The 12427-nt window shown below is 41.4% G+C and overlaps 1 protein-coding gene across 7 annotated transcripts in view; it reads right to left on the bottom strand.

Annotated features, from left to right (window-relative positions):
• LOC132228220 (tubulin alpha-8 chain) overlaps nt 1-12427 on the bottom strand; it is a 68417-nt gene that overhangs the window by 16262 nt on the left and 39728 nt on the right. Inside the window, exon 1 of one of the 7 annotated variants that reach the window (XM_059684271.1) lies at nt 10396-10414. The exons of 4 other annotated variants lie outside the window; for them this stretch is intronic. Coding sequence is in view for 1 of the 3 variants with exons in the window: in XM_059684268.1 (XP_059540251.1) it covers nt 6310-6312 (3 nt within the window). In the remaining 2 variants the exon portion in view is untranslated. Of the gene's footprint in view, nt 1-6309; nt 6428-10395; nt 10415-12427 lie in introns of those variants that run through there. 2 more of the 7 variants (XM_059684268.1, XM_059684269.1) reach the window with 2 other exon arrangements.

Genomic DNA, 12427 nt, shown 5'->3' with positions numbered 1-12427 from the left:
CCAACAGTGTCACAGAGGGAGAAATGTGACTCATCAAAATTATTTGAATTATTTCTGCTCAAAACCCTTCAATTACAACCCTTTGCAATTAATCGGAACAAAGAATAGATAGCAAATCAGAAACAGCAAGAACAAGGAATCAGCCTAAATTCACATCATGAGTGAAGGTAGCTCTGCAGTTACAGCAGTAATAGGGATGATATAGACCCGTGGTCGGCAAACTGCAGCTCGTAAGCCACATGCAGCTCTTTGGCCCCTTGAGTGTGGCTCTTCCTAAGCCTTAGGAGTACCCTAATTAAGTTAATAACAATGTACCTACCTATATAGTTTAAGTTTAAAAAATTTGGTTCTCAAAAGAAATTTCAATCGTTGTACTGTTGATATTTGGCTCTGTTGACTAATGAGTTTGCTAACCACTGATAGACCAACATTAGGAATGGCAAGGGTAAGTACACTCTCTGCAGGAGACCCAGTGATGTCAGAAGTCACTTGAGCTTTAACTGACATTAGGTACAAGTGTAGGAGATAGTTAAGGAGTGTGAATCTACTTTACACAGTGCCCACTTTGTTTTCCCATTCTCTTCCATAGCTCATTATGTGGGAGAAATTCTAACAGGAAGACACTGACAGGAGAAATGTCAAGGCTGCAGACACACCCGTGGTGGCCAAAGAGAAAAGGAGCAGTTGGTCTACTTTCTCCCCACAAGAGTGCCACATACTCCTACTCATCCCCTATCACTGGCCCTATATTCAATAGCTATTTTCTCCTTGAAAATTATTTTTAACTTACATCTTCCTTTCAAGGTCACCAGGAGCCCACTCTGAAAGAACCTTTCAACATCAGCATAAACCCTCCCTAGTGTCTTCCTATGAAAATGTACCCAGCGCCTTGGCCCCAGCCATGGCCCGAAAGAGCTCTGCTTATCAGGCCCCTCCACTACTCAGAGGCATGTAGACAGTGAAATCTATAAGAACCTGCACTTCGTGACGGGGACGAAGGATGCAGCAATGACCAGCACCCCTTTGGAAACCTCAAGCAGTGCTCTGAGGTCAGAATATAAGTACAGACCCTGCAGAACTCAACCATGCCTGCCTATACAGGGGCAGTTTGCAAAGGACCAGAGACAGAAGTAGTGTCTATCTTGCCCCCAAAACTCTCTGCCCTTTAACTGCCTGTTGTTGTAGGAGACAGGCTATTCGTTGCCATTTGATACCTATTCCCATCTAAATTCAGTGGGTGCTCTCCAGTCCAGAAGGAATGCAGTTAAGGAGACTGTGTTATACATGCTCTCACCTCCCCTTAACCAGACACTTTCTCTGAACTCTGGTATCATTGACATAGGCTTGGCTCAGGGCATCTGTCCAGGGTTCTCCACACCACTTCCCCAAAAAAGTGTCAGTCTTAGTTCCTGAAGAACTGCTTCTAGAGGGACACTGAGAGCAGATGGGAATGCCCAGTTATAGGGTTAGTTATAGATTTCTTAGCCAAAACCTATACAAATGCTGAATTTAATACTCCTTAACAGAGAGGCAGCCTCCACCTCCCTACCCCCAACATCATGAAGTAAAGTTCTTTCTGCAAGGGTGGAATTCTTGTGGTGTAGGTTTATAGATGTATCATTTAAAAAGGGGTTCTGTGAGTGGGAAAGGTCAATAAAAAATATTTTCCCATCAAAACAATGCTGCCACCAAAAACAGATAAAGAAAACACAATGAAAGAGAATTATAGGCCAATATCCCTCATGAACATAGATGCCAAAATCCTCAACAAAATTCTAGCAAATCGAATCCAGCATTACATCAAAAAGATCATACACCATGACCAAGTAGAATTTATCCCAGGGATGCAAGGATAGTATAATATCTGCAAATCAATAAATGTGATACATCACATAAACAAATTGAGAGGTAAAAATCACAGTCATATCAATTGATGCAGAAAAAGCAATTGACAAAATTCAACACCCTTTCTTGATAAAAACCCTCAGCAAAATGGGAATAGAGGGATCATACCTCAACATAATAAAAGCCTTATATGAAAAACCTATAGCCAACATCATAATCAATGGGAAAAAATTAAAACCATTTCCCCTAAGAACAGGAATGAGACAGGGATGCCGACTTTCACCACTCCTGTTCAACATAGTACTGGAAGTACTAGCCATTGCGATCAGACAAGAAGAAGAACTAAAAGGCATCCAAATTGAAAAAGAAGAAGTAAAACTGTCATTATTCATGGATGACATGATATTGTAGATAGGAAACCCTAAAGACTCTATCAAAAAAATTATTAGACTTAATAAATGAATTCGGCAATGTAGCAGGATACAAAATTAACACCAAGAAATCTATGGCATTTTTATACACCAATAGTGAACTTACAGAAAGAGAGATTTAAAAAAAAATCCCATTTACCATTGCACCAAAAAATTAAGATACGTAGAAATAAACTTAACTAAGGAGGTAAAAGACCCATACTCGGAAAACTACAGGACACTGAAAAAAGAGATAGAGGAAGACGTAAACAGATGGAAGAACATACCGTGTTCATGGATTGGTAGAACCGACATCGTTAAAATGACCATACTACACAAAACAATCTATAGAGTCAATGCACTCCCCATTAAAATACCAACAGCATATTTCACAGACCTAGAACGAACTCTCCAAAAATTCATCTGGAATAAATAAAGACCCCAAATAGCTGCCGCAATCCTGAGAAATAAGAACAAAGTAGGAGGGATCTCAATACCGTATATCAAGCTGTATTACAAAGCCACTGTTCTCAAAACTGCCTGATACTGGCACAAGAACAGACATATAGATCAATGGAATAAAATAGAGAGCCCAGAAATCGACCCAAATCTCTATGCTCAATTAGTATTTGACAAAGGAGGCAAGAACATACAATGGAGTCAACAGTCTCTTCAATAAATGGTGTTGGGAAAACTGGACAGATACATGCAAAAAAAAAAAAGAAAGAAAGAAAGAAACTAGACCACCAACTTATAGCATACACAAAAATAAACTCAAAATGGATAAAGGACTTAAACATAAGATGGGAAACCATAAAAATCTTAGAGGAATCCACAGGCAGCAAAATATCAGACACATGCCGAAACAATATCTTCACCAATGCAGCTCCTACGACAATGGAAACTAAAGAGAAAATAAACAAATGGGACTACATCAAAATAAAAAGCTTCTGCACAGCAAAAGAAACCATCAACAAAACAACAAGAAAGGCCACTGAATGGGAGAACATATTTGCCAATGTTACCTCCAATAAGGGTTTACTCTCCAACATTTACAGGGAACTCATACAACCCAACAAAAGGAAGATAAACAACCCAATCAAAAAATGGGCAACGGACCGAAATACATACTTTTTGAAAGAGGACATAAGGAAGGCCAAGAGACATATGAAAACATGCTCAAAGTCACTAATCATCCGAGAAATGCAAATCAAAACGACAATGAGGTACCATCTCACACCCATCAGAATGGCTATCATCAACAAATCAACAAACAACAAGTGCTGGCGAGGATGTGGAGAAAAAGGAACCCACATGCACTGCTGTTGGGGATGCAGACTGGTGCAGCCACTGTGGAGAACAGTATGGAGTTTCCTCAAAAAACTAAAAATGGAACTCCCATTTGACCCAGTGATCCCACTTCTAGGAATATATCCCAAGAAACTAGAAACACCAATCAAAAAGGATATATGCACCCCTGTGTTCATAACAGCATAATTCACCATAGCTAAGATTTGAAAATAGCCAGTACCCATCAGCAGATGAGTGGATTAAAAAACTGTGGTACATCAGCACAATGGAATACTATGCTGCAGTAAAAAAGAAGGCATTCTTACCATTTGCAACAGCATAGATGGAACTGGAGAGCATTATGCTAAGTGAAATAAGGCAGTCAGAGAAAGATAAATATCACATGATCTCACTCATTTGTGGACTATAATAAACAACATAAACTGATGAACAAAAACAGAGACAGAGAAGCATCGATCAGACTGTCAAACCTCAGAGGGAAGGTAGGGGAGGGAGGGGGTAAGGGGGAGAGATCAACCAAAGGACTTGTATGCATGCATATAAGCCTAATCAATGGACACAGACACCAGGGGGGTGAGGCATGAGTAGGGGTGCGGGGGGGGGGGGCAATGGGGGAATAAGGACACATATGTAATACCTTAATCAATAAAGAAAAAAAGACAATGCTGTCCATGCAATTGAATATTCTAAATAGAACCTACTATATAAAAATCAATGTTTCAAAATAAGTAAAAGATATATTCTCTCAAAATATTCAACCATAGTTGAATTCTTTAGCACATTTAAATAAAGTTTTATTGTTCAATTTTTTTATTTTCCAGGTGTTTTCAGAAACTTGCCTGTTGAATACAATCAAAGTTTGCTCAGAGGGCTAGATTATTATCCTTGGCTCCCTGAGAGTCTTTAGGCTCCACTTTGAGAGTCACTATGATGTTTAGGTAAAAATTAAAATATGTAAAATATGTAAAAGGAAGCACTTTGAAAATTCTAAAGCACTTGCTAATGCTAGATATTATAAATATTAAATATAAAATCTTGAGCATGATGCCTATTTGCTTCAAAATAATGGGGAGGGAAAGGACAATAAATTAAGCAATACATATAAGTTGGTAATATTTGAAATTGAATGGTTATATATAGGAGTACATTACACCATTTCCCTCTTTTCAATATGTTTTAAATTCTGTGTAATAAAAAGTTTAAAAGCAAACTTTTGCAAATCTGAACCATAGTCCTTCTTCATATTGTAGGTGAGAAAAAACAGTCCAGAGAAGTTAAGTGACCTTCTTGAAATTACACAGGTAGTTACAGAGTCAGAAGCCAAAATTCTGAACTCCCAGTCTGGGTTCCTCCTATGGTTCCGCATATGGGGCCTCAGGCAAAAAATGGATTCCTCTAGCCACTTTCCTGAATATCCCTAAGTTCTTAAGTCTCTCAAGTGTATCCAGGAGCATGCTCAGAAGAGGGAGGGTGCTGAACAGATCTGGAGCTAGAAACAGCAAAACTGGGGCCAGAGTGAGAAGGCTCTGGGCACTTGCCAAATTGAGCAGAAGCCAGGTGAAGTGGGGAAGTTCTCCCCTTGGCCTGCTTTGTCACTGACACCTGAATCAAGAGTGCCAAAGAACCTGATCTTGGTCTCAGGAACATGTTTATTCTGTCCTCCTCCCCAACCCAACTTTTCCAACCTACCTCACTACTGCTAAAATACCACAACTCTGGCCAAAACCGGTTTGGCTCAGTGGATAGAGCGTTGGCTTGCGGACTGAAGGGTCCCAGGTTCGATTCCGGTCAAGGGCATGTGCCTGGGTTGCGGGCACATCCCCAGTAGGAGATGTGCAGGAGGCAGCTGATCGATGTTTCTCTCTCATCGATGTTTCTAACTATCTCTCTCCCTTCCTCTCTGTAAAAAATCAATAAAATATATTTTAAAAAAAAAATACCACAACTCTGGACCAGGAGATTCTGGGTTTCCAGGCAGTCAGTGGATTGGAGGTGGCTATTACCCACCCCAATTGTGGGGGTGAAAGGAGAGATTCTAGAGGGTGAAACTAGAAATGTGGAGAAGCCTCCTCCCCAGCAAGTAAGATCCAAGACTATGAAAGGAGACAGATGCAGTGTGGAGGACCAGGCCTCTGCTAAGCCCCCTAAGCCAGGTAGGAAACAAAACAAGAAGTCTGAGGTCCCCTGGCTAGAGGGAGAGAGCTACCTGTGTGCCAAAGTCCTTCTGACTGACTGCTAGAAAACTGGGGAGTTGGCGTGGGTTCCAAGTGCTGGGAAGCTGAGCAAGCTCAAATTGTAAGTGGCCCAAACCCAAGCCAGATCGTGGGGACAGGAAAGGAGAACTACCCCAAGCTTGAAGTGACCGTGATGCCCTAAGTCCCTTGTCACATTCTGGGACAATGATACTCGTGGTTGGTTGGGGATGGTGAGATCACTGTGCCCACTCCCCCAACCAAGGGCCCACCCATCTGGAATCTTGGACTGCCCCTTCCCCCCTCATTCTGGTCCCTGAGCTGTCCATCTGGGGCTCCCTCAGAATTTTCTCTGCCCTGTACTGGGCTCCCTATGTACTCCCCCGCTTCTCTCATGTGCACAAAGCTCCATTGGTCCCACCACCCTGAATTAACACCCCCAGGAGACTTCGAGCTCTACTGATCCAAAGTGATGGATCCAATAGCCCCCACATAGATGTGGCCCTAGGCTGGGTGCCTGCCCCTCCCCAGCCCCTGGGCTGCAGACTCACCATCTCGGCTGCGCACTTCTGCTCGCCTCCCAGCTGGCCTGCTCACCCCAACTGCTCCAGATACAGCCGTGTCTGCTGTTGTGACACACTGGGCGGGAGGGGGCTGGGGACAGGCTTGCTCATCCAGCAGCTGCTCTTCAGCATCACAGTGCCCAGGGAGGGGAGGAACCCTGGCAGGTCACAGTGGCTCCTCCCCGCGCACACACGTACTCTCTCCCTCCCTTCCCCTCCCCTCCCCTCCCGCGAGGCCCCACCCAGTCTCTCCGTCCACCTTGTGCCCGCTGGGCGCTGGGCGCTCTGGAAACTGCGCTGTTGAATTCCGTGCCGCTGAGCAAGGGAGCAGTCCTATTACTAAAGAGCACTCCTCCATAATGGGATATAGGCCATTATTATTCAAGCTTCTTAGGAAAGAAATGTGAAAATTCACTTCCCAAACTTTCGTTCTCTTCCTGTTGCCACCAGGAAGGGCTGGCCCAGGCAGGAAAGGCACCTGGTTGGGGTTTAGTTGAGGGCTTTCGCCCTCAAACCAGGCAAATAGAGAAATGATGGGGATGATTCAGTGCTCACTAGAGAGAAGCAGGCTCCATGCTCAGCTCTGCTGCTGCTGCTGCTTAGGAGGGCTTGAGAAAGTTGCTGCACCTCTACTCTGGAAACCTATTTCTACCCACATCAAGGTCTACCTGGTCACTGGAGAGTTAAATGAGATAACATACTTTATAAAGCAGGTACTCAATACTTTAGTTGTTCCTGTTTCTACCATTCTATCAGGGTACATCACCCCCGCCCCATCACCACCACCACCACCACCACCATTATTTTCAAATCTGTTTCTTAATCCATTTATCATCACTCCCTCTTCCTACTTTTACACCAGAAAGTATAGAATGATACCAGGGTTCCGGCTGCCTCTTTGCCTAGTAAAAAGGACTGTCTCTCCTGGTCACAAACAACACTAGATAGCAAGGGATTTCCCCTACCCTCCCTCTAGCTGAGAGGGGTGGGAGAACAAGGTCTGGCCTGGGTAAGAGCCCCTGTGTTCACCATATGTTAAAGCCCTAACCTCCAAGGTATTTGGAGACAGGGCCTTTAGGGAGGTAATTAAGGTTAAATGAAGTCATAAGAATGGGGCCCTAATTCAGACTGATGTCCCCTTAAGAGGGAAGAGACACCAGGAGTACATATGTACAGAAGAAGGCCATGTGGAGATACATAGAGAAGGTGGCCATCTACAAGACAGGAAGAAAGGCATCACCAGTAATTTTGACCACTGTATTAAACCTCTCTCTACTTTCCCTCTCCTTCCCGCAGTTTAGTCGTGGGCTGAATGATTATCAGTCCTCGGTCTCACTGCAAAATTGCCCGCCAATGTGTGCTGCTATGTGTGACCCAGCTCCTATCTTCTCTCCCAACTTTATCAGTCACCTGACCACCAACCACCAAGTCACTCCAAGCAAATCTGTGGCTTTTCTGCAAGATACTACTACATAAAGTTTCTCTAACCAAACATGGTTATTCTCCAAGTTTCCAAGCACAGATACAGATTTATTTGCCCTGCCATTCCTAAGAGAATTCTCTGGCCAGTAGAGAATGAGGTTTCTTCCTTTCTTTCTTTCTTTCTTTCTTTCTTTCTTTCTTTCTTTCTTTCTTTCTTTCTTCCTTTCTTCCTTCCTTCTTTCCTTCCTCCCTCCCTCCCTCCCTCCTTCCCTTCCTCCCTCCCTTCCTTCCTTCCTTCCTTCCTTCCTTCCTTCCTTTCTTTTTCTTCCTTTCTTTCTTTCTTTCTTTCTTTCTTTCTTTCTTTCTTTCTTTCTTTCTTTCTTTCTTTCTTTCTTCCTTCCTTTCTCTTTCTTTCTTTCTTTTTCTTTCTTTCTTCCTCTTTCTTTCTTTCTTTCTCTCTTTCTTTCTTCCTTTCTTTCTTTCTTCCTTTCTTTCTTTCTTCCTTCTTCCCTTCCTTCCTCCCTCCCTCCCTCCCTTCCTCCCTTCCTTCCTTTTTCTTTTTCTTTCTTTCTTTCTTTCTTTCTTTCTTTCTTTCTTTCTTTCTTTCTTTCTTCCTTTCTCTTTCTTTCTTTTTCTTTCTTTCTTCCTTTCTCTTTCTTTCTTTCTTTCTTTCTTTCTTTCTTTCTTTCTTTCTTTCTTCCTTTCTCTTTCTTTCTGTTGCAATTTGTTCTGCTGGCCATCTATTCGTATATTTTCTTATTTATACTATGAGTTTCTAGAAGACAGGACACATCTTAATCATCTTTGCATCTGAGATTGTACCATTAATAATGCTTTACCCATTGATGCATACAGTACTTAGTATATGATGAGTTGAATTTTTGTCTATCATAATTTAAGATCCTGAAAACTGAGAACCATGATTAAGCTAACTGCCAAGCACATGATAAATGCTCAATAAAGTATAATGACTATTAACTATTTATCACTCTTCCAAAACCCCATAGCATATTCTATTACTTCTTCCATTACATTGATCACTTTCTATTTTATATTCTAGAGATGTGTGAGTGAATATGTGTTAAAACACTCCTATAGAATTGGAATACTTTGAAGGCAGGGTTGTCACATTCAGCTTTGTGCTCTCCTCGTCAAAATAACTAGTCAAGTGCAAAAATGCTTAATAAACAATGCTGAATAAATTGATTTTTTTTGAGTTCTCTGTGAACCAGCAAATACATTATGAACAGTTCTTAATGTCTCAGGATAAAAGTGCTAATGATAATACTAGCAATTAGGGTGGTATTCATTGCCTTTCATTATAATGAGGCCCTTTAAACCTCACCATTTTTCCCTTTATGAGGTTTAGGGCTGGAGGAAGCCATGACTATACCATAAATACTAGATATAGCATCTTCTGTTCCAGGGAGATAAAAAGAAGGGTAGCTGCTATAGACTGAATTGTGTCCTCTTCCAAAATTCATATGTTAAAGCCCTAACCTCCAAGGTATTTGGAGACAGGGCCTTTAGGGAGGTAATTAAGGTTAAATGAAGTCATAAGAATGGGGCCCTAATTCAGACTGATGTCCCCTTAAGAGGGAAGAGACACCAGGAGTACATATGTACAGAAGAAGGCCATGTGGAGATACATAGAGAAGGTGGCCATCTACAAGACAGGAAGAAAGGCATCACCAGAAACTGACCCTGCTGGACTTTAACCTTGGCCTTCCAGCCTTCATAACTGTGAAAAAAATTAATTCTGTTCATTAAGCCACCCAGTATATGGTATTTTGTTATAGCAGCTGGAATAGATAATAGGCCTTAGAGTCTTTGGGATTTAAAAAATGTTCACTTCTTTTTGGTTTTTAAGTCCCCTGTCTTATAATTATTTGACTGTGGCAACCCCAATCTCATTAATAACTTTCCCTATCACCCTCCATCCTATGCCTTTCTCCCTGAGTAGAAGTTTTGAAAAAAGGAAGAACATACTTTTTTTGGTCCCTATGATGGTTAATTTTATGTGTCAACTTTACTGAGCCATAGGATGCTCAGACATTTGGTCAAACATTATTCTGGGTGTGTAAGTGAGGGTGTTTCTGGATGAGATTAATATTTGAATCAATAAACTGAATAAAGTAGATTGTCCTTCCTAGTGTGTGTGGGTTTTATCCAATTAACTGAAGATCTGAGTAGAACAAAAAAGGCTGAGTAAGAGAAAAGGGCTGTCTGCTTGACTGTTGAGCTGTGACATAGTCTTCTCCTGCCCGTGGACTAGAACTTACACCATCCACTCTCCTGGGTTTCCAGCTTGCTGACTACAGACTTTAGGACTTTTCAGCCTCCATAATCATGTGAGCCAATTCCTTATAACAAATAGTTATTTGTTATAGTTATAATAAATATTTATATAAAGTAAAATGCTTATTATATATAGAGAGAGAGATATATAGGTATATAGATATGTAGATATATAGGTATATAGATATATAGATGTAGATATAGATATAGAGAAATAGATATAGATAGATATAGATATAGATAAAGATATAGATATAGATATAGATATAGATAGATATAGATATGTATTACCAAAAGATTTATATGGGATGGAGTGGCATCATAGGAAAGATAAGACAGCAGTCTGGTCGTTACCTTTTCTCCAGGCTTTGGTATTGTCACCAGACCTGTTCCATGCTGGGGGCTGGCCCTGCACCAGCAGTGTCCGGTATCTCCATGCTCTTGACTTTCTCAGGAAAGAATTCAAGAACATGTCTGAGTGAGAGTTCAGGTGAGAGTAAAAGCAAATTTTATTCAGAGAGAGACATAGAGGCTAGGATGCACTGCTGTGAAAGAAGCAAAAGTACACATCTAAGTGGACGCAGGTGAACTCGCCAGTGAGTTGCACACATGAACAGTCAGTTCTTGGGATTTTCTATTTCTAAGGGTGGATTTTTTCTGAACTTTGTGGCACAAAATTCTGATTCTGCCTTCTGGTTGGGAGGTGTAGGTCTTGTTCCTAATATGGTTCGTTTGGGAAATGTCATAGCATTGGTCCCCTCGCCCCCTTCTATTTATGGTATCAGTTTTAATTACAATGATGGTATAATGAGCTTTGGGATCAGTCTCTGGTCAATTTTTCCTCCATTGTGGGTGGAACTGATTTTAGTCAGTCCTTATTGTTGTTGACTTCTGTGATCCCACATGAGTTTCTTGCCATAAACTGTTTTCCTTTTGATCATAAGTGGATGTGGGGGCTCTGATGAGAGGACCTATTGGTTTATTGGTCTGTGATGTCTGATTCTACGACCTCATTCCACTTGGGAGTTTTCCCTAACCTGCCTCAGTATTCTGTATACAGCTAACTTCTCAGTTGTATATTTCCCTCCTGTCAGACACTGAAACAATATATATATTCTATTTCTCTGGAGAGCCCAGACTAATACAGTCCCCTTTTGGCAGGTGAAGAAACTGAAGTCAAATTCAGGCCATTTAGGGGAAAGCAATCTCCCATTCAGTATGATTTAGGCCTGGTAAAGAAATTACTTCACCTTTACCACATTCCAGTTTACTACTGATCAGAAGCCAGTGCTGAAGCCCTTACCCTCATTGCATCTAAGGCTCCGTTACAGATCAGGTAACCACCTTCTTCGCTGCCAGTCCCTGAAAATGCACCAAAAGATCTGTGTGGGATAAAATGGCATCATAAGAAAGATAAGGCAGTCAGGTCATTATCTTGGTTCTCTCTGAGATCTTGGTGTTCTGCATATAATTCTTCACTTGTTATATGTTTCCCTCCTGTCAGACACTGAAACAATTCACTAAATTCATTCATATTCACTCTCTCTTTCTTTCAGTTATTTCATTTATTGCAAAGCATTCCAATCTTTCTGGATCACATCCATGCAGGATATTAAAAGAGTTAGAAAACTATTCTCACCATTGATGAAAATAGCCCACAAGGAAAATACTAGTACTGTTTCATAGCATTTTCATATACAATCTGTTTAGAGCTGTTATTCATATTAGCAAAAAGTTGAAAAGAACTGAATTGGCCAACATATTTAATAGGAAGGAATACTACATAGCTACTAATATGTAGTAGTGGGTTGAATTGCTGCCCCCAAAAGATACATCCACTTGAGGCAGGTTAGTAAGAAGCTAGGAAATTTCCTTGGCAAGTGGAATGGGGAAACTGAGACAGCCAAACAGACAATCGAGCAATATACAGCCAGATAATATATCACAAGGTCTTATCTTCCCTAACCAAGAACACTTAGGAGCAAATGGTTTACACATTCCAGACCTTGCCAGTACAGACCTGTCTCTGTCCAGTCCTTCTTGGGTGACATTCTTTGAAGATGAAACTGACCATAAAATGACCCTGATCCCTCTATATACTCATTTTGATGCATCAGCATATCAAAGGACACATCTGGAAAGCTGATGAATATTCTATTGAGAATCTCCCCTGCGACCTCCCCTAAAATTCCTGTCTTTAGAAAACAGATAAAAATCCTTAAGACAAAGGACCCTGTTTGTGCTCTCCATGGAGCACACCTGCACCTTTCCCTCCCCCTTTCCTTCCTCAGACAGGTATCTCTGCTTTCTTCTGCCTGAGCTCTAGGGTCCTTATGAGACTTGCAACAAGGGAAGCAGTGGGTAGTGACAGCTCATCCTGGGCTAA

The sequence above is a fragment of the Myotis daubentonii genome, chromosome 2, assembly GCF_963259705.1.
Source record: "Myotis daubentonii chromosome 2, mMyoDau2.1, whole genome shotgun sequence".
Taxonomy (NCBI): Eukaryota; Metazoa; Chordata; class Mammalia; order Chiroptera; family Vespertilionidae; genus Myotis; species Myotis daubentonii.
Note: the sequence above shows the minus strand (reverse complement) of the source record. Positions and strands in the feature narration are given on the sequence as shown.